General features: G+C 39.3%; 1 protein-coding gene across 1 annotated transcript; it reads left to right on the top strand.

Moving 5' to 3' along the window:
- Positions 1–3,630: 3,630 nt before the first annotated feature.
- macroh2a1 (macroH2A.1 histone) lies at positions 3,631–17,894 on the top strand. The gene is given in 10 exon segments (XM_034099283.2): positions 3,631–4,009; positions 5,663–5,863; positions 6,274–6,380; positions 6,527–6,721; positions 7,229–7,336; positions 10,183–10,282; positions 14,051–14,140; positions 16,751–16,861; positions 16,864–16,927; positions 17,692–17,894. Coding segments are annotated over 9 exon segments (1,113 nt in total). The 5' UTR covers positions 3,631–4,009; positions 5,663–5,691; the 3' UTR covers positions 17,858–17,894.
- The last annotated feature ends 4,303 nt before the right edge of the window (positions 17,895–22,197 follow it).

The following is a 22,197-nucleotide window of genomic DNA, read 5'->3' as shown; positions in this document are numbered from 1 at the left end:
TCTTCCCGCTGGGAGATCAATTTACTTGTCTTGTCAGCAGGAGGAAGAGAGAGCGAACACACAAACACAAACAGGAGATATAGAGGAACAACGGGGAGGAGTCGGGTAGGGCTGAACGATTAATCGATTTTAAATCGAAATCGCGATTCGAGATGATGCGATTATTAAATCGCAAAGCCTGCGATTTTTTTTAACTTTTTTTTTTACATTTTTTTTTTTTTACAACTTTTTTTTTTTTCTTGTGTGTCACTCATCCACACCAATCATAAGTGCTGTGCTCCACATGTACCAGCCATTGCTAATCAATCAGAAGAGGCCCATGATAGAAGGTGATAGACAGATTGATCCAATCACCTGCCAAGTGCTTTTGAAAGTGCCTGCCCTTTCCAAATGGCTTCCAATGGAGCTTTCCTAGATAGTTTGGTGAAACAAACCATCTGAGTCAGGTTAGTAAAGCTCCATCACATGTTTTACATCTAAAAGGGTGAATCTTTAACTGAAGCTTGACTTTAAAGCAACCCAACGGAAGTTTCATGTAAGTTTAGTTCTTTCACTCGTAGCTCGGGCTGCGGGGGTGCTAGAGACGGGAGCACGTTGATACGACCTTCCTAGCCGGAGTTATGGCCGCATTTTACAATAAACTTCCATTGGGTCGCTTAAAAATAAATATCGCAATTCGAATCGCAATATTTGTCAGAAAAATCGCAATTAGATTTTTTCCCAAAATCGTGCAGCCCTAGAGTCGGGTGAGATTCTCCTCCCACAGAGCCCATCCTGCAGCATTCCAGAGACTTCGGTTGTGTCTAAAGAATATTCCCTTGCTCACAAAGATAATACAAAGGTTTCATTTCTCATATTTCCAGACTGCTATTATTAATACAAAGTAATTAAACACACACATCTACTATTCAAGATATGTAGACTTCCCTGACATGTTGGAGATTTTAAGAAGAATGTCTCCTCCCCTACCTTTCTAGTCTTCTGTCATGAAAAAGCTGCTTCTATTTCATACAGAGTAATTACACATGTTTAAGCCAACCACTCCATAATGCTGTAGCAATTTAGTACCCAAACATGAAAGAATAAAACAGAGAAATCAATATAAAACACAAACACAGGTATTGTTTGAGCAGTATTCACATATAGCTGCTCCAATACACACACCTCTTTATCATTAACAGAAGTTAATTGTTCTTGTAGCTTAAGGGCTTCTGTGAACTTCCCTTCACCTCGGAGTCCACTTTACTGAATACATTTATTGATAATTCAGAAGGACTATTGTCTCTCTTAACTGTGTGACTCAATTCTCAAGGCCTCTTTAGGTCTGCAGGATATGCATCATTAACTACAAGAATGTAACTGCATTATATCTGGGGGAAATCCCCCTTTGGCTTCCCCTGCTATTTTCACAGATTATTGATAATTAACAGAGAAACTCAAGGGGCCTCTTTTAATATCTGGAAATTGCAACAAGACTTTCTGCCATTCAAATGTAACACACTTCTTATATATCAGGTGATATAATCTTCAATTCTTCACAATGTTGAGAGATTTATCCATAGATTTCTTAATGTTGCTCTCAAAGTGCAGCAGATTGATTCTTTAACTTCAACATTTAAAAACAAATCTTCCCGGGGGAGCATGCCCCCCGAACCCCCCTAGAGGAGGTTAGGTTCCCCCCCACCCACCCACCCACTTAAATGATGTTCACATAGGAAACTAAATACATTTGCACACATCTTGTGTCCATATATTTCTGTTTTGGTGGTCATGCCACAACCGTGCACGTACATGCATGCGTGACTCATGGTGAGATATTTGAATTAATAGGTTGCTTTTTCTTTGCACAGCATGAAAGAAAGGAGAAATGAATGGGCTGTGATTTTAGTATTTTTAAGGTAAATCATTTGTACGGCCCTCGGAGGATGTTGAAAAAATGTAAATGGCACTTGAGAGGAAAAAGGTTCCCCACCCCTAGACCAACAACTGGAACTCAGAAGACTCACCTTATGTGAGCAGAAGTTATGCAATTTAAAACACATGCACATGCTAAATTATGTAAATATTGTAACTCAGGTCACATGATTTCCTTCTCAGTATTTTGCATGACTATATTCTATCATGCAATGAGATTATTTTTTTAAGTTTCCTTACTGAACAGTTTTGTAGTGATATCCTTCATCACTATTTTATAGTGGGTAGTGAGAGAGGACAGCAAACTAGATTATGTTGTACAATGCAACTCTGCATTCAAACAAAGCTTCAGCTTTAAGTAAACAATATTTTCTTCATTGTGCCAGAGGACAAAAACAAATCTAAAGCTGATAGAAAAAAGGCAGGTTATTTCACTCATACCCGTATTCTCTAAGCAACCTAAGAGCAACAAATGAAATACTTAAAACATTTACATATCATTTCATAATTTTCTTCACTAGAATCTTTAGTTTGTTTTCGATTTTATTCTGCACTAAACAGGGCATGATTAATAATTTACAGCCATTATTGTTGTCATGTGATTTAATCAAATAAAAAATGAAAAAACTGCATTCTTCCCACAGATACAAGGTGTGTAGTCTGCATGAGGCAAAGACAGCAAGTTCATTCATTTTCAGCTTAGTCCTCCTGCATAACATGTGTTTTAAATAAAAACTGTATACTGGGCTTTAATGCACCGCTCTGGTCTGACCTCTGGTGTAAAACTGTTGCCACTGCATCAGTGTGCTGCTGGGTTTTGGCATAAATCTGTCACTCACCCTTCACAGCCACACTGAGGGCTGTAAAGCCTGGACTGTGTCTTGATTTAGATTTATCATGACCCATTTTGTTATTCATGTGTTGAATTTCAGGACTGAAGTTTACTCAGGATTTGTGTTCAACTGTGTTCTTTGATTGTATATCCTTATCATTTATAAGAAGAGACTCACCTTCAAAATAAAAGGCTGACTTATTTGACATTGCATTGAGTTTAACCTGACATAAGGAAATACATTACAATTTGTATTTGCATTTTTTATTGGTTAAATGTGTGGGATATACGAGACGTAAAATAATATGTTGTATATGTTATAGCCTACTTTAATTATTAGACACACATTTCAACAGGTCTTTTAGATGTGTGGGAAAACCCAGGAGTAAACAAATAAATACAATTAATGCTTAGCTGCTTTAGTTTCAAGTCCTGGTATTTTGCATGTTGGATTACTGTCAGTATAGTTATGGCTAACAGGGAATCTTGAAAAGCAAGTGACACTTTTGCCCTATTTCAGCATCTTGTGTTTTTTGGCAAGTTTAGGACTCATTAGAAAATGTCTAGTGACATAAATACCAATAGGGGCTACAGATCAAATCTACTTTTCTGATTACTAAATTGATAACACTGATGACCCCTTAAATGAAGAAACCATCCTGCAGCACATTACCTGAGTGTCAACTGATCACCATTTGGTGATTTACTTAACAAGCAAGACCATAAAGCAAATTCATGTCAGTAAGTTTAACACACAGCGTTGTGTCAGCTTTACTTAGTACCAAATGCAGGACTGAATAAAACAGGAATACAAAAATAAAAAATGAAAATAAGATTAAAATACAATTCAGTCATAATGACCAGTAAAACACATTGTTGTAAAATCTAAGCTTGTGTGTTAATCAAACACAGGCTATGTGTGGGTTGGTTGGGGGGATATTTGCACAAGTTGCCAAGATTTAGCGACACCCCTGGTCGAAACAGTTTGACGTAACCCACTGTAACATACGCTGAATAATGTAAATTCCCGAACCCTTCATGTTTGAGATAGCATCGATCTGCTCTGGAACCAAAACGATCAGCATTTCCAGCTTGAACCACGTGTTTTCCTGGACAAAGTGAAGGTGCAAAGGGTTAAAGATCATCCCCAGTATTTGCATCCCTCGGCGGGCAGCAGGCTCGCTCGCTGTGGATTGTGGGAGTCGACTCTGCCCAGACTTGTTCCTGGAGAACCGGAGACATTTTCCCACCGCGGTGTTTTTTGTGAGTATTTCTACCGGGCTTGCCTGCTGTCTTTTCGGATCGAGTATGGTTATCAACAGAGCCGGTCTCGGTTCTCCGTGCCGTAAACGGCTTACGTTGCCATTTCGTGTTTTTACTGGCATACATGGAGGCCGAATCTGCTGGAGCTGACAGGCGGGGAGGGAGGGGAGGAGGAGCGGGCAGCTGCTGCCACTCCGCCGGGGTTATTTCCACTCGAAAGCTCGCTGACCTGGAGCATGAAAATGTCTTCAGGTCGTCTGACAGCTCTATTTTATGCATAATTGTACGCATAGTTGTTTATAATATGCATTCAATGTACATGTGCGAGCTATCCTGACGCTGTTGACATGCGGAAATCGTTGACAGTGGGCAGTCGAGAGAAATACCCAACGTACCTGCACCTGTCCGGAGTGGTAAAATGCCGCAGATGTTTTATTTGCTGGCCATTAACCTCATTGGCGGTCAATTCCCCCTGTTTGTGTTTGATATTATGTCATGTATCAATGCATTCATTGCAAGCAGGTTTAAGAAACAGCCTGGCCTTTGGTGGATCTTATTAAGTATCCAAATCAGACAGCTAATTGGTTGCATGTGCTATAGTAAAACATGATTTCCACCACAGACATTTGTACATCTCCTGGAAATAACCAGGGGATTGACTTGAAATATGTGTAGAGTTAGAGTAAAACCCAAACAATCATGACCACTTGCAATTCACATATAATATTGCCCATTCCGAAAATGTCAGGGTACTAATGTTATTAATAAAATGTCAGTTGGCAGATTTACCACCAGTGATCACACAGCATAGCTATGTCCTTTTACAGCTTGTGTGACTTTTAAGTTGATCTGTGTGTGTAAAAACTCTCTAAAAGGCCTAATGTGGATCTCTGGTATTTGGTATTTAAACATTTAAAAATGTTTCGGTCAAATTAAATGCATTTTAAAACTTGATTTTTAGAGAAAGATAGCACAAAACTAACTGCTTGAGATATTGCTGGAGTGATACACTTGTGAGGAAGAGTATTTAACTTGTGATCCGTAATAACAATAATATTTGTAATCATTTCACATTACACTGAGTTTATTTTTGGGATGTAACATCTATGATATCAGCAATTGTTTTTTTTAATATATTTAACACGCTTTCAATGTATCAACAGTCTAAAAACTTGTTTTAAACCTTTTAGTAACATATTCAGGAAATGCATTTGTACAATTGCTTAGAGAACCATCAATTTCATACTGAGAAGAGAAGACGTTTTTTTTCATTCAGTAAAGGAAGACATCAGGCGAGTACAATGTTACTATGTTTTCAGTGTCAGAATTGATCTTTTCAAGTTATTTATCAGGGCGCAATTTCCTCTTTATTTATTTTTGAATCATCTCTGTGGAAGAATTGTCTTAATTTAACATTGGGATTTCATGTGGGAGAATTAGGCAGCATAGGAAATACTTCCTCAGTTTGGGATTTCTACCAGTACGACAAGTGTATGTTGCCAAGATGTATTTAACAAACTAGTCACACCTGGTATATTCAGCAGATCAGCACTGTATTACTTCCTTTTTATTATTTGACTCACCATTTATAACAATAAGAAAATCAGTTTTATTCAGATGTCTAAATGGAACTTGGTTGTTGTGTCCCTGCAGAGGTCCACACTGGTAGCAGTCTCAGCACCATGTCGAGCCGAGGAGCAAAAAAGAAGTCGACCAAGACGTCCCGGTCCACTAAGGCCGGGGTCATCTTCCCTGTAGGACGCATGCTGCGATACATCAAAAGGGGTCTGCCCAAATATCGCATTGGGGTGGGGGCGCCCGTCTACATGGCTGCTGTCCTCGAGTATCTCACTGGTGAGAGAATGATGAGCTATACAAGATGCATCTTTCTTTGAACTTAACTACTTTTTCCATATGCTTTAAGGCAGTAAACTAAAACAAACTATGACAACTTTTTTAAGCAAAGCTCTATGACAATGGATGTTGATGGATCTAAAAGCATGGGTTTTTTGTAGTATCTGGATGCATTCAAAACAATACACATATGTTTTAAGGGCACTTTTTGATATTACACATGTTGAGACTATATATTTATTTTCAGTGATATTTAGTCGGATCAATTTACTCTTTAGTTATTTCATGGGAATAAAGGAAGACGAGAAACTCTTTTACCATCAGTTCTGTTTATGTGCATTCAGATTATTTGCATTTTTTTTAAAAACCACATTTGTTGATGATATTTTTGATTGTTTTTACCCATGAAGCTGAGATCTTGGAGTTGGCGGGTAATGCTGCCAGAGACAACAAGAAGGGTCGTGTCACACCACGACACATCCTGCTGGCCATCGCCAATGATGAAGAGTTAAACCAGGTCAGCTGCTGCACAAAAGAAAACAACAACATTTTTGAAGAGATGTTTCATTATATATAAACTTGATATTATGTCAAGTTAATATTTTTTTAAGTTAAAGCTTTGAAGCTATGACTTCAGTTTGTAACGTTGTCTTCTTGTCTCAGTTGCTGAAAGGCGTGACCATTGCATCAGGTGGAGTTTTGCCCAACATCCATCCAGAGCTGCTGTCTAAGAAGAGAGGACCAAGGGGAAAACTGATAGAGATTCCTGTCTCACCCGCACCTGAGAAAAAACCCAAGCCGGTCAAGAAATCAGCCAGCAAGAAGATGAGTGGGAGAAAGGGAGGAGCGAAGGCTAAGGTACCTCTCCATGTGAGCATGTGGATTCAGTGGGTTGTCGTCCATGTTTTGCCGTAGTTGATGAAAGGTTCCCTATATCCTGGCAGCAGTGCATGAAGCTGTAAAATAAAGTCATGTTCCCCTGCCTCCCCAATGCATCTGTAAAAGTAGGCTGCTCTGATAAAATATGAATCAATATTCAGTTTCTATTTCTCTTCTCAACTGTTTTCAGAAACATATTTAAGTGTAATTTGCTGTTAAATGAGGATTAGCTCTGCTTCTATACAGTCAATTGTATTTTAAATATTCTATATGTTTTGAAGCAGTGATGGGGAAAAAAAGTCCAAACATTACTAAAAGTTTGATATATATTTTAAAGGAAGGAACAAGGCACAGAAAATATTATTTTAAACCTGCTTCAGAAGCAAAAGTATAGCGGACCCCTTAACTCCCAAGAGAGGCGACTAAGAAAAAAAAAAAACAATGTTAAGTGCCACATCCTGTCAACATGTATTGTGTCTTCCACAGAAGCAGGGGGAGGTGAGCAAGGCAGCGTCAGCAGACAGCACCACAGAGGGCTCTCCCACTGACAGCTTCACCGTGCTCTCCACCAAGAGCCTCTTTCTGGGTCAAAAGGTCAGTTTGAGTTCTGTAGAAATGCACAGGAAGTTCTAAGATACATACACAATAAACTACAGTGTCTCAGAGTCTCACATACATTATTACGTTTGGGATAAACAGAAGTCTTACTAATGTCAGGTTGAAAAAAAGATAAGAAATAAAACTAAAACAAAACATTTATAACTTACAAATACCTTAGGGAAGACATACATGGGTAAATGCTGTGTCATATTATAGATATTAGGTCAGTGCCATATGTATTAAAAATGTTAACCACTTTATTTCAGATCTGTAAGCTCTCCTCGCTTTTGTCCTGCCGAGCATGTACACTTCTTTAACCTTTTTTATTTGAACTGAAACATGGAAGTACATTTTTCTGTTACATCTACTGCAGTTATTTTTTGTGTGCAAAATCAGAAGCTTATGAAAGTAGATTTAAGTTTGAAAACAAGGAAGAGGGGGGAAGGGACATGTGTAAGACAATGAATGACTCAAGAATGATGCAAGAAGTGTCGCTGATTCTATAATTGCAAAGAGTGATAATACATTTGAGTAAATTCTTATTTTGATTTTGGCTTTTGAGCACACAATCTTTAAAAATATATATTAAAACGATATAAATACAGTGTTATACGTGTTAGGGCTGCACGATATATCGTGTCATGACGATAATTTTTTTTTTTAGGACTTGCGATATTAAGTAGGCAAATTAACTCAAACACGTCATGTTACAATTATTTTGCTGCTTACTACAAAAGGAAAAACTCGCGTGGCTCTCATGTCAGGGGTACTTGAGTGAGTGACAGCAAACCACCAATCACAATGAAATCTCCAAAGCAAACCGACCCGGTGATTAAAGGAAAAAGTCGAGTGGCTCTCATGTCAGGGGTACTTGAGTGAGTGACAGCAAACCACCAATCACAATCAAATCTCCAAAGCAAACGGACCCGGTGATTAAAGGAAAAACACTGAATAAAGTAGCTTCATGTGTTTCTCCAGGGCAGTTCGGCGCTGCTAACCGAGGTAGCTCAGCTTGTTGCTCTGATAACTTAAGATCCAGACGTCCGTGACTAAAATCCTTCATCCGGTTAAATATAGTTAAAAAAATACCAATTGTATAGCATTAAAGTTCAAGAAAGGATGGTTTGCGGAAAAAAAACGATCTTTTCTTCAATTCCTGTATGTTTTCATATCGCAATATATATCGCAGGGAAAAAATATCGCAATGTCAGTTTTTTCCAATATCGTGCAGCCCTAATACGTGTGTTTAGCACTCTGAAAATAGTTAAAAGCATATTTTCAACAGCGTCCTCTGTTATGTTTTGCCTCTCTAAAGTTTGTGGGAGGCGTAGTAAAACACAAGATCGAACCGAACAGAAAGGATTAGAGGATGGTCTCTGAATGGATCCAATGTATAATAATTTTACACTGTTCTCCAAATGTAGAAAATATACTTCCAGATTTCAATGTTTCAGCTCAGTTTGACTTTGAACTGCTGCTAATGGTACTGCATGGTTTGGTCCACTCTGCATATGCAAATACTAATACAATAAAACTAACGTTTTAGCTTCAGCTTAATATTTCTTTGACCTTTTTTTACTGGCCATAATATATATAATGCATTTAATCGCCAACTTATTAAGATGGTGGAACCATAAATAGAAAAGCTTGTCTGTATTCTGCTTTATTGACTTAAACAATGTTGCTGTGCTTTTCCTGCTCAAGTCTTGGTCACACACAAATGACTTATTTTGGGATGATTTGGGCCTTTTCCTTTCAAACATTGGAGTTTAAACCTTGGATGTGCAGTTTGTCTAACAGTTGACTGATGAATCTTGACTCTGAAATACTAAATGCTTGTGCATTGAAAAATCGTAACATTCTGAGGGATACCTTGATATTTTGACTTTTATTTTAGAAAATTCCCTCAGCCTTTAGTAAAGTTCCTGGCAAACAGAGAATAAAACATATGAATATGCTGGGATTACCTTTGCAAACACAACTACATTAGAAGCCAGGAATTCTACAAGTAGGACAGGACTTAATGGACATTGCAACTAAGATATATAAGGTGGTGATTATGACATAAAAACAACAACAACACAGCTACAAAGGCGGGTCAAATCGGAGAGCTTTTTGTCAAACCATTGAGGTTTGAACTGAATTATTCAGCTTCAGCTTCAGGGTATTGTTTAGGGTGCTTCACTGTCGTGGCTTACTGGGACACTTTATTATAACCAAGGTCTTATTTGTATTACATGTGCTTTTCTTACAATCACAAAGAGACCAGTTTAAAAGTTGTTTTCAACCTTCTAGTTATTGTTTCCATCATGTCCCTGTTGGTTAATGTCAGCCTTTGACTGATGTCCCTTTTGGTTGAGGTCTGTGTGGTCCTCATTATCCTAGTTACTTTCCATTGACATTATAAATAATTAAGCATTTCTTAGTCCATGCATCTCCAGGTCTGCAATCCTATTGTGAGCTATTTGAGTTGTTACAGTTTGCTTTGAAAGTACTTAACCAGAGCTTTAATATATTTCTGACTAATGCTGATCTAGCAGTAGAACTTAGCACTATAACCTTTGTAGCTGTGTGTTTGTATTTGAGATGTTTTTTAAAAATACTGCTATACGTTGGGTGTTGGTCGTCAATCCACATTACATTGTACATGTCACTGCACACAAAAGCTAAGAATTAGTGGTAGTGCAGATATGTTGAATGTCTAGTTCTTATAATAAATCTTCAAAACGTCAAGGTATTCCTTTAGGGAGTGGTATGAGTCTGGTTTTAAATTGCTTTGCTTCCTTCCCTTTTCCTTCTTGCTCTTCCTCCGTTGGCATGCCTCCCCCCGCTTTACGCAGCTCAACCTCATTCACAGCGAGGTCAGTAACTTGGCTGGCTTTGACGTGGAGGGGGTCATCAACCCCATCAATGCTGAACTTGAACTTAAAGATGATCTAGGTGAGCTCCCCTATCCCCCCCCCCCCCCCCCCCCATCATCATCTCTGGTCCAAGAGGGGTTTTAGGTCAAAAATCCTTGAATGAACAGCATTACAATTTATATGTTAACTACTCAATTAAATTGGTCAGTGAATTAAAACCTCTAAAAACGTTCCTCCACTCTAGATCTGTTCATTCACACGGTGGGCAGCTTTAGTTATGATCATTTAGGACAAATGTTGGAAAGTGGAAGAGATCTCAAGGTTCAAGGCTTTTATTAGTCATACGTACATAGCTACAGTGTAGTTATGACGATGAAAATCTTAGGTCACAGGCTCCTCCAACAGTGCAACACAATAAAACAAACAATTGTGCAAGTAAATACAAAAAGAAAAATAGTGCAATAAGAGTCTATATACAAGTGATTGGAATATGATATATTAAATACATAATTTGTAAGTTGCAGCCTGATGAATGTTATGTTGTTGTTTCAAAAGTTCAGGTGAAACAACATCTTTATCATAGCTACTGTGTCTACAATGTATGGCTTAACTAAAACTCCTTATTTTGAGTTGGAATCATTTATCAGAAAATATAAAACACCTGAAAAGTAAAATTGAAGGACGTTTTCTATAAATCTGTGAAAATCAGCGCCCTTTAGGAATTAGTAAAAGAAATACAGTTAACCTTGATGGAAGATGCAGCAATTTCGTGTTCTATAAATAGACTGCAAATATGCTATATGAGAAGCCTTTGTCTCCTTACCAGGAAAACCTCAGCTACAGCAGATTTGTACGAGTGCTTGTTGAGGCCTTTTGACTCTCAGTAAAAAGAAACATATCTCTGGCGCTAGCGGTGTGAATGCCTGGTGAAGATCTTCACTTTGATCTTCTCTGAACTCGAGAAACTCAGCCTGCTCTTTGACTGAGAACTGAATTTCTCTTACAGATCCATAGAAAATAATTTCTGTGGATACATTCAAGGATTTTTCAATCTAAACTCCTCAGAGCAGTGTCCTGCTTGCTCTTCCCCTCATGTAGATGTGTTGAGGTTCATTCCAGGTTGTCCTCCTTTTAGATGGATGTCAGATCGTTTGAGATGCTAAAGAATCTCTGTGATTCCAGGGACATCATTCTAATGAATTAAAGCACCAACTTACAGAAGAAAAACACGAACTTCTGTTTGTTGTGCTCTGCAGCCTGACAGTAAGGTCTGTGGCCTGGAGGGAGATCATTCAGTTCTCAGCTCATTTATGAGCCAAGAAATCAGGACGATACAATAAGTATTTTTCTCAATTCCCTCGTTGAAAACTACCTAAATAAAATGTTATTGTTATAAAATAATACAATCTTGTGTATTGATGACTGTAAGCTACAATTTGGGGTCATTTATTTTATTTTTACTAATGTGCAGTCCTGCCTCCTAATCATCAATTGCCTCCTTGATTCCTCTGATATCCTGGGCCAAAAAGGAGCGTGTTCACTTCCTTGTATCTTTTCTTCCTCATTCTTTTTCATCTCTTTTAGTTTAAATGTTTTCGTCCCATCTTGTTGCCCCTGATCTCTCACACACACACACACACACACACACACACACACACACACACACACACACACACTGTGTTTTTACCTCCATGTTGTTTGCCTGTCGTTTGTTGTCGTTGTCGTCTGTAGTTGCAAGTTGTCCGGGCCGACATTTCCATCGTGGAAAGCGACGCTGTCATTCACCCGACCAGCTCCTCCCTCTATACAGGTGGTGAAGTAGGTAAAGGAACCACCGGTGAACGCTAGCGCCCGTCTGCTCTCTCTCTCTGCACGTTCCAGATAGTCCACAATGCAGTCTGGGGATAAACATCACAGCAGCAGCACATTTGAATTCTGCTCTTTAGTTAAAGTGTCCGAAAACCTTTTAATACACCCCCCAACTGCATGCTGTTCCTACTCTAAATGCTTCTATTGTATTCCTGTAATTTGGGGAAACATTGACTAAGACGTGGATAATTATGCTCTACTATGAGTGAACATGTAATTAAACAAGGACTATTTTCTAAGAAGTGCTTGTGGGGAAACTCCATGTGAAGTCAGCTGCCTAACAGAGTTGCAGTCACATGCTAGGTTTTTTAATAAACCTAACCCAGAAGACAAACTCAATGTGGACACGAAAAATGTAAATTTGGCAGCTTCCTGCATCCTCAAACATTGTTGGTTTGCAGCTGACTGTTTTGTCAGATGTCAGAAATTCCTGCATTTGTATGCACCAGAAATGAAGAGTTTTCAAAACGGTCTGCATTTGGTCGAAGCAGCACTAACAAAGTTGCTGGAAAACCTTGAACCCCTCACATCCACCGTTTAGGCCAAAAACAAAAATAATTGTTTGGATTTTAGCACCAATGCAGCCCTTTGCAGTTTTTTCTCATTTAGTGATCCTGCTTCAACAGACACACCTCTGCTTTGGCTACTACTCCATCCACATATTTTACAAATAAAAGCATCTTTCAGTTTATTTTTTTCAAGTGTATTTGCACATTGTATAATCCAAAGCAAGCCTACAACATGTGCAGGGATATAGTATTTATCAGTGGTGCCCATGTGTCACCTCTGTGTTTAACCCACAGATGATTCACCACAGCTTATCCCACTGATGAAAATAAATACAGAACTTCAACATGTTGCCCTTAGTAGTCTAATAAGTGCATTGGTTACACAGAAACATGATTGCATAATGCATACACAACTGTATACTTCTGTCAGTGCATCTTAAAGCCTTGCTGCTGCTGCTGCTGCTGCTGCTGCTGCTGCTTTGTTCCACTAGACTGACATGTGACTGATCTGGAACTCGCTTCCTTTCCTCTTCTCCTCGACTGCTGTCAGTTCAGCTGGTTTGAAAGAAAATCCACCAAAAGTTTGATTGAGAAGTTTATTTCCTGAAGATTTTAATTAAAACTCACTCGTGTTGTTCAATGTCCATTGGCATTAAATTAATGAGTACATTTTTAATTAATGACTCAAAGGATGATCAGAAAAAGGCGTTATTTGGCTGTTTAATTGTCCAAAGATCTTTTTTCCCCCAAAAAGTTGATATTAACCTTATTGTATGTTTCTTCTGCATGATTTAATTTATTGATATTGCAGCCAAAACATTTATTTCCCTCGCTCTGGTAGACTTTGACCACCTATATGCTCTCTAGTTTTGGTTCTGGCTTCTATTTTCAACTCTGAGTAAACATCAAATTAAGTGATGTGGAATCATCTCCTTAAGCCATCACACTCAAACAAAACACAACATTTAAATCATAACTTAAACATTTATTTTACACTTCGGAGTTGAACTTTCTCCCTGGATTGTTTTCCTTTAAATGTGTTTGAAAACCAGTTATTAGCGCTTTCATACATTAATTTATAACTGTATAGCTGTCATTTTATTCTTCATCCTGTAACTTGGGAGTGAAAGAAAACACCCTCAGACCGCTGCAAAAAAGCTAGTATGTGAAGACAGAGGGAAGTAATTAGGCACCGCAGCTTTAATACGACTCAGATGAGTCATATGGAAAATAGCAGCCCTGAATCTTTACACTTGGGTTGTGAACCTTTCCTGAGTCTCATAAACCAGAAACTCTGTAGCTCAGATATTCAGGGGGAAACCAGGTGAAATGATTGACGGCATCGTTGTCTCCATGTCTGCCTGCTTGCCGGTCTGCATGACATTATCTCCTCCTTCCTGCTGTGTGCCTGTGTGTTCATCAGCAGTTTGTGACGATGTGATCTCTCCAATCCTTTTATCCACTTCCAGGTGTTGCTCTGGAAAAGAAGGGAGGGAAGGAGTTCACTGAGGCGCTATCGGAGCTGAAGAAGAAGAACGGCCCTCTGGAGGTGGCTGGCGGTAAGTGCACAGAGCAGATAATGTCAGGTAGTTCCTATTCATCTTTTTTTGTATTTATTTAAACCTAAAGCATTGTTGGTCATTTCTGCTTAAGTACCCTGGAGGATTTCCCTAGTAAGGACGTGGACTCATTCATTATTAAATCAACCTGGATAGAACTTCTGCTTTACCTGGGCAGCCTGTAGTCAACAAGCAAATGTTATTGGTGTGCAGTTTTTCTGTCCTACATCCTGACAATTTAATTTATTTATTTTAAATTGGTGATGCAAAACAAACTACAGGTGATTTAACAGTGATGAAAACGTCAAAACAAACGGTTACTAATTCATTCACTCAAGCCCTACCCAACTCCCATGACCATGTGTCATGTAAATGTCTCACACACACTCAGACACACCAGAATAAACAGGGCTGGTTCCTATTGGCCTCTGCATCCACATATACCAAATGATGTCAGGACACTGCAGCAAGGATTAACCATGGCCAGAAACAACAGGGGGAAATAAAATACAAATAGGAACAAATGTTTCCTCGGACTCCAGAATAATCGGAGTAGATTTAACAAAGGTCATGGTCCTCACACATTCTCTGTTATAACTCATTTTCATGTGCTAGTTATATCTATTCCAAATGTCTAAAAAAACTAATTTTAAGTAATGACTGGTTGGCGGGGGCATACAAATCCAATGCTGTAATTCTAGTTTTGGTCATAAAAATGATCAAATATTATTATTGGCACTTAAATCTACTTAAGTCTAAAATTACAGGCAAAGGTCTTTAGAGAGCCATATCTCTTGAGCCATCAGATTATTTTATCTTTCAGTCCATTTGTCTCCACTCTCTCCATCTGTCTCTATCATTATTCATCACTCACTCACTTTTTCTAACAAACTCTCTCCCATTCAGCCAAGTTAGCTTAGCATCTAAATCCCGCTCTGTGTGTGGAGATCTTAAATAGATTACCAGGTGACCGAACGCAGAGCCAGCAGAGCCTATCAGAGAGAAGACAAATGAGACATTGTTGTTTTTGATCATTGGTCATAAATGTATTCACAATAAGATAAATACAGAAAGACACCTGGTATACTGTAGGTGTATCAATTATGTTGCACAAGGGAAGATTGAGTCAAATTCCCAGCAGAAACTTCATGTTTTTTAGTTTTTCTTCATGCTGAATAAAAGAAGATGGTTGGCTAGATTGGCAGATAAAGGACACCACTCACCAAAGTGAAGTGTCACAGGGTTGTCTGCATAGTTTGATTGACAGGTGATCTCCAGATGTGCAGTTCACCAGCACCACCACACACTGATCTTCCTTCCAAAACCATAAAACAAGTCGAACTGTGCAGCCAGTCGTAAAAAAAAAACCATAATCATCATCATCCACACTCTTTACCTCAGGACCAGATCACATGTGGGTGACTCTCGCTCTGCCGTGTGAAGTCTCTCCATCTGGAAATAACTCAGCTTTGACTCCAGGCCAGTCCCACGCTCACCGAGGGCTAATACAATCTGACTGGAGGCTTTCTCGCTTCAGAGTCAGGGGCACTGGCTGAGTCTACAGCTGCTGGTTAGACTTCCTCTTCTTTTCCTCCTCTCTTCCTCTTTCCCCTTTTCTTCTTCTTCCTTTCTTTGCTCCTTTTCAGCTGTCCGGAGAAATGATTTCTCCGGCCCACCTCACTGTAATACCCCGGCCAAACCATTTTAAGCTATTGGAGATTTGCTACATACTTTTTCCACGAAGCAAAGTGTTCTTTTTAGCAACTCAGGCCTCCCGGGTTTTAACTTCTGACAAAATGAGTTAATGAAATGGATTTTGATTGTGGACGATTACGAAGTGACAGGAAAATATCCAGCAGAATGACAGCAGTGAATAAGTTCCCTTACTGTCAGTAATCATTACTAGCACAAAGTTACAGCAAAATATGACGTCGTGTCAGAGAAAATATAGGTACTTATTTCACTGATTATTAGAAGTGGCAGCTCTGGGTGACTACATATTGTCTTTTATTTTAGCGTTCAATGTTGTCCAAACCATCATGTAAACATTTCCTGGGAGTTTGGTGGTAATACCTTATTACTTCAGTTATTTGTACGTTTTTGGCCTCAACCAATTTAATCTCTTTTTTCTGTATTCTATATTAAAAAATATTATAGCTTGGTGACAGTGGCATTTAATGGATGTAGTTTAGGGCTGAAGGAATTTGTTGATAAACCTAAAAATTCAGTTTGTTTTAAGACATCAAATACAAACATTCACTCGCTCTGGCTTTTTTTTTCATTGAGTGAATATATTTGTATATTTCAGTGTGTTGGTCAAACATAAAATGCAATTTAGACTATGGTAATATGTAACGTTGTTTTTACAATTGTCTGACAATGTATAAAGAAAGGTAATTGGTTAACTGATTTTCTTTGAAAAAAATACTTTATAATTAAAAAGAATAATTTGTCAGATTCCATTTACATTATTGATCCTAAAAGAGAGATCCTTTTCTTACTACAATTGAATGTTCAACCAGAGCAACAGAGAGCTGTTTTAGTCCGGTAATGCTACACTTATATCAAACCTCATTTCTAACCAAAGCGTCTACTTCCTTCGTCCCTCAGCTGTGTTGACCGCTGGCTTTGGCTTTGGTCCCGCTAAGTACGTGATCCACTGTACAGTCCAGGGCTGGGGCTCCGATAAATGTGAGGAGATGCTGGACAAGACGGTGAAGAACGCTTGGCTCTGGCGGATGAGAAGAAACTAAGTCTGTGGCTTTCCCCTCCATTGGGTAGTGGGAGGTAAGAACACATTCAATCCCTTATTAGAGATACGTTTTCTTTATCTTGCACTGGATAATGATTAGTTTTGAAGACCTAATGTTTCTTTGATGCTTGTGAAATTGAGATGCTGTAAGAACAGTAATCTTATCTTAAACTAATAGAGGAAGTGTCTCTTACATTTAATACATCAACCCGAGGGTGTTTTTACTCTGGCTTACTTTAGTCAAAAACTAGAGGTGGTTTGCCAAAAAGTGTGGTTACATAACACTTTTTTTAAACCTGGGTTCCAGACCAAGAAAATGGCAAAATTGCATCATCAGCAGTAGATGGTGCCTGCTCATGTGTCTCTGCTCGCCCGTGCATTTCTCTCAATTGTCTCTCTGTAAGACTAAATGGGAGGTTAAATAGTTTCCTGGCAACAGATGTAAATACCTTCACTTTGATCTGAAAAGATTTACACAAACATGTCAAGTATTGGAAGGAACAGTAAGAGAGTGTGAATCCACAGTCATAGGGAGTCAGTAGAAGTCAGGTTCCCTTGTCAAACTTCAAGCTTCAAGTTTCTTTAGGAGTTTTTCAAAACTAAAATCCTTGCAAGCCTGTGCTGCATGAGGTCAAGGGAAAAGTTTGTGGAACTATTCAAATTTGACTGAAGCCTAATGCTAGTTGTGTAGAGTTATTGATTTCTTAGTAAATGGTCATCTTGAACGTTTTTTTCATGCTGAATTACTTATTTTTAATTGTTAGACGAGTGTTTCACCACGTTTGTTATTTTCTGCCAGGAATGGTTTCCCAAAGCAGACGGCAGCCCAGCTGATCCTGAAGGCCATCTCCACCTACTTTGTGGCCACCATGTCTTCCACCATCAAGACCGTCTACTTTGTGCTGTTCGACAGCGAGAGCATCGGGATCTACGTGCAGGAAATGGCCAAACTGGAGATGAGCTAAAAGAGTTTGGAGCCCCTCACCTCCTTCTTTCCTTTCCTTCCCCCTGTTGTTTCCTCCAAGAAGATAGGAAGGTGGTTTACCTGGAGGTTTGTTTTATTATCAAGAAAAGAAGAAAAAAGAAGAATCTTTCTAAAGGCCGGGAAACCTGTTTGCATTATTTGTATTTTTCCTATATTGTTTTTAATTTCTTATTTACTTGTCACCTCTGGCATTTAAATGTAAAAGTGCACTGTTCATTCTGGCGGTCTTTAATACAAACAGTGCGCTACAAAAGAGAGAAGACTCACTTTAAGATTTACTTTTCATGGTACATTCGGTAAAAATATGTTATGTGTGATAGCTCCAGTACTCCTCAAATGCCAGGCTCCCAGAGAAGTCTGATGAATACGGGTTAATGCATGTAAAGGCAGTAAACAGTTAAAACCGCTATTTTCTTTTCATTTCAAAACACAAGACAAAGTGATTTTTAGGATCAATTATCTTGTTGATCATCTCTTTGTTTACAGTACTGTATAATGAAAGGGTATCTCTGCTCTACTTTGGTCTTCAGGAGGACACAGAACTAAGGAATGAGTTTTTGTGTTGTGTGTTGCAAATGTCTGTGTTTGCCTTCTTTACACGGGAAAAATTATTATTATGTGTGCTGCAGAGACCTTGAATATACACAAACGTAATCAGCTGAAAGAACAAGTTAATGTGACGCCTTGTATTATAATACTCATCCTACCTGTGTCAGAGTTTTATACTGTAAACTGCATACCTTTCGCTTGTCATTTACAGGAAATAAGAGTTATTTTATGACATCAAATGGTTAGAACTGAAGGTTTTTGCTGGGCACGAGTGGTTTATATGGTGTGTTTCCTATCAATGTTTATATATAGATGGAGTATTTGTGCAATGTTATAGAAAAATATTGGACTGTAACACATATTTTTATTTTCTATTTTAATTGATAAAGGCACAGGGGGTTTTGAAGAAGAAAAAAAGCTAGTGAGAGAGTTGCTTTTGTGTGTTTGTCTTTGCTTAGTCACATAACTAATGTACTCATCTTTGCTGGAAATAGACGCTCTAGCTGTTGCTTTTGGTATTGCTCTTCCATTCAGCCGCCACCAGATGGCTCCCTGTAATCAAGAATTGGAATTTTCATCTCAGCCATTTTCTGTGCAGCAGCAGGCCTCTCCACACAGACGCTGTTTGATTTGAATTGGGATTGAGGGACATCTATATATGAGAAACCTGACCGCTCTGCTGCATTTGGACTTTCAAAAGCCTAACTTTCTTATGAAAAGTAAAATGCTTTCTAAAGAATTGCTACAATAAATGGTTCTACAAAAAGTCTGTACACACTCCAGTAATAAAATACCTTTAAATAAACATAATGTTGTACTTCTTGATATTATGAAAGATTTTTTTGTGTTTTGGCGGTCCTTAGGGTTACTGCCAGAACTCTATGACATTTAGAAAACAGAGTGTGAAGGTAAATTGTAAGAGAAAATGTAACGTTTTGCAAGTTTTTGTGCGTGTGTGTGTGTGCGCGATCCATCTCAACTGTATTTAAGTGAGCATTATTTAAAGTGTTACAGAACAATGTCTCCGTGCTTATGCAGATCAACTGGTCTTAGTAGGAGAAGAGAGGAAGATTATCAGTTTAAGGATACATTCAGAGTCAAAATTCAAGAATTGGTTAAAGTTAAAGTTGACCATTGTGCAGGGATGCTTAAAACAAAGAACATAATGTTTTACAGTGTTTAGGATGTATTTGCCTTTGTTGCTCAACTTTACATATTCAAATTGATTACATTTCTAAAACCAACCATTTTCTGGCTTTAACTTTGCACACCCTCATTTCATTTACAACATCACATAGCTTAGCAGGTGTTATTATTAAATAGAAGGACCCTCAAACCAACAATGAAGCAGCAAAGATTTGTGAAAGTGGATTTTTGTTCAACAGAAATGTATAATCAGGTGGTGCACATAACTTTTTTTCCCCCTGGTTCTCAAAGGAGCACCTGGAGATGTTGCTTGGTGCTCATCCTTAAAATGAAATAAACCGTAACTTTTGAGGGGGTCTTGACTTTATTTTGCCATACACACGGCACTGAACACACATGCAGAGGTGAACACAGAACACACATGCAGAGGTGAACACAAGACAACATTAGCACGACCAGTAATCCTACAAGCTGTCATCACTACCCTCCTGAACTGTTCTCCTCACTGTCTTCCTCTCTGTCAGACATGGTAGCTGATGAATGTAGGCCTACTTCTTTCTCTCTGGTTGAGTCTGATTAGCTGCTGGCAATCCACAAGTCAACACCTGGTTTTGGGTCGAAAGTCTCTGTTGTCATCTTAGACAAGAGAGAGTGGATGTAATCAAATAAGTATGTGAACATAACCTACCATAGCCATAACAAATGAATGTAACTTATTGTATTTGTGTTGTTCATTCATATCTTATGTTACCTTAACATTTATTTATGCATTTTTTTATCTCCAGTTTTAAAGGATATTTTTGGTTACTGTCCTATAGTATACATTGGAATGATTTCAAACCTGTTTATCCCAATAATTATAAAGGAGTGCCTTGGAAATATGTGTTTACATAAATTGTGACCAACCGTTTGAACTTATACTAAACTATCTAAACACTCAAGAGTCCTTTATCTCACTGAGCTGTTACCATCAGCCTCTCAGGAATGACAGGAGAGGACTCTCCCTCCACATTATTGTAGAAACATCTTCTTATATCCGTTAGAGCAGCTAAGCAACCAGATTCTAATAACAACAGAGCCGGTACCGGTGCACCCTCCCTCGCTCACTTCGCATTTTGGCTCTGAGCTGCGGGCGCCAGATAAGCCAACATCCCCCATTTTCATCACTTACAGCGCCCATCGTACAGGGCAAATGAAACGTGTAACCGGGGTGAAAGGGTGTCTTACATTTACTTAAAGGTGGGGTAGGTAAATTTGAGAAACCGGCTCGAGATACACTTTTTGTTATATTCCATGGAATGTTCTCAACATCCAGATAGCAATGAATATCTTAAGTGCTTTGACAAAAAATCCATTAAAAAAATGTCATCTGTGGAAGCCGTAATACTGTAAAAAGCACGACGGCCCGGCTAAACGGATTGGATTGCCGCCCTGTCTGTCAGCCTTCCATCTCGTGCACGCACAAATGTATCTCGTGCCCTCATTGGGCGTGCATTGCGCGTTCATGTGTGTTGGAGGAGGTGCTCTGTAAGGAAGTCTGAAGGAAGGGGCGGATTTTTTGCGGCTGTGTACTTTCAAATTTAGTGCACTCGAGCCGGTTTCTGAAACTTACCTACCCGGCCACCTTTAGTTATGAATGTTGTTACATCAAGGCCGAAAATTAGGATGAGCCCCAACGGTCAAACATTTTTTTTCCCTCCCAGAACTGCCAGCGCAGCGCCTCCCCAGATCTGGCGCCCTAGGCGAACATCTATAACGCGAGTGCTACGGGAGTTCATATGCAACTCGCAAATATCTTTCTCTCTCTCTCTCTCTCCTCATCTTTTCTCTCTCTCCTCCTCTCTCTCAATGTTGTTACGCAAATGCGCGTTTTTTCAAATGACCCGGTGCTCTTTATTGGGCACCTGCGCACCAGTTTGTGCAGCCCTGTGTATAATGTGCAGCCCTGTGTATAATGCACAAATGGGATGTTTCAGTCCGCCTGCAGTCAGCGGTGAGCCGGCCTGGTTCAGAGCCCGGGCCCGGCCCCCGTCCTGAGGTGCTACATGCTGGCAGGGCACAGAGAAGCCCTCCGAGTCAGATGGGGGTCAGTTTCCCAGCCATCCAGGGAGGCCGGGGCCTGAGACCTCCTCTGAGGGCGCCCATCTGACGCCTAATCCCAGGAAATACAGGCAGGTTTCACCCCCCTTGTCACCCCCTTCAATCTCTTCCCCTCCACCCCACCATCCATCCCTCCCTCCCTCCCTGCTTCTCTTCGCAGGCAGAAAGCCCTGCAAATTCAAAGCATCTGTACGGGCAAGGGCCAATCCGAGGGCCGCCTTTCCCAGAGCCCGCGCAGATGAAATTTTATTCTTTGCACGAAAAAATTACAGGGGGAGGGGGAGAAAAAACAGAAAATAAAGTAAAGTAAACAGTGGGGGGAAGATCAAGGAAGAGAGGAGATGAGGGGTAAGGAGCTGGTCATCAGAGATCTGCCCTGCTTTCCACTGTGTTCATAAGAAGAAAGTAATATTATGTTCTTTATGACCGTGAGTCCTGACTAGAGCCTGCTAGTACTCGCAACGGCTACTGACATTTACTCTTCCAGCTTTCGAGTTCCCATCTAGCTTGTTGTTGAACACCAAA

This window comes from Pseudochaenichthys georgianus, chromosome 14, assembly GCF_902827115.2.
Source record: "Pseudochaenichthys georgianus chromosome 14, fPseGeo1.2, whole genome shotgun sequence".
NCBI lineage: Eukaryota > Metazoa > Chordata > Actinopteri > Perciformes > Channichthyidae > Pseudochaenichthys > Pseudochaenichthys georgianus.
Note: the sequence above shows the minus strand (reverse complement) of the source record. Positions and strands in the feature narration are given on the sequence as shown.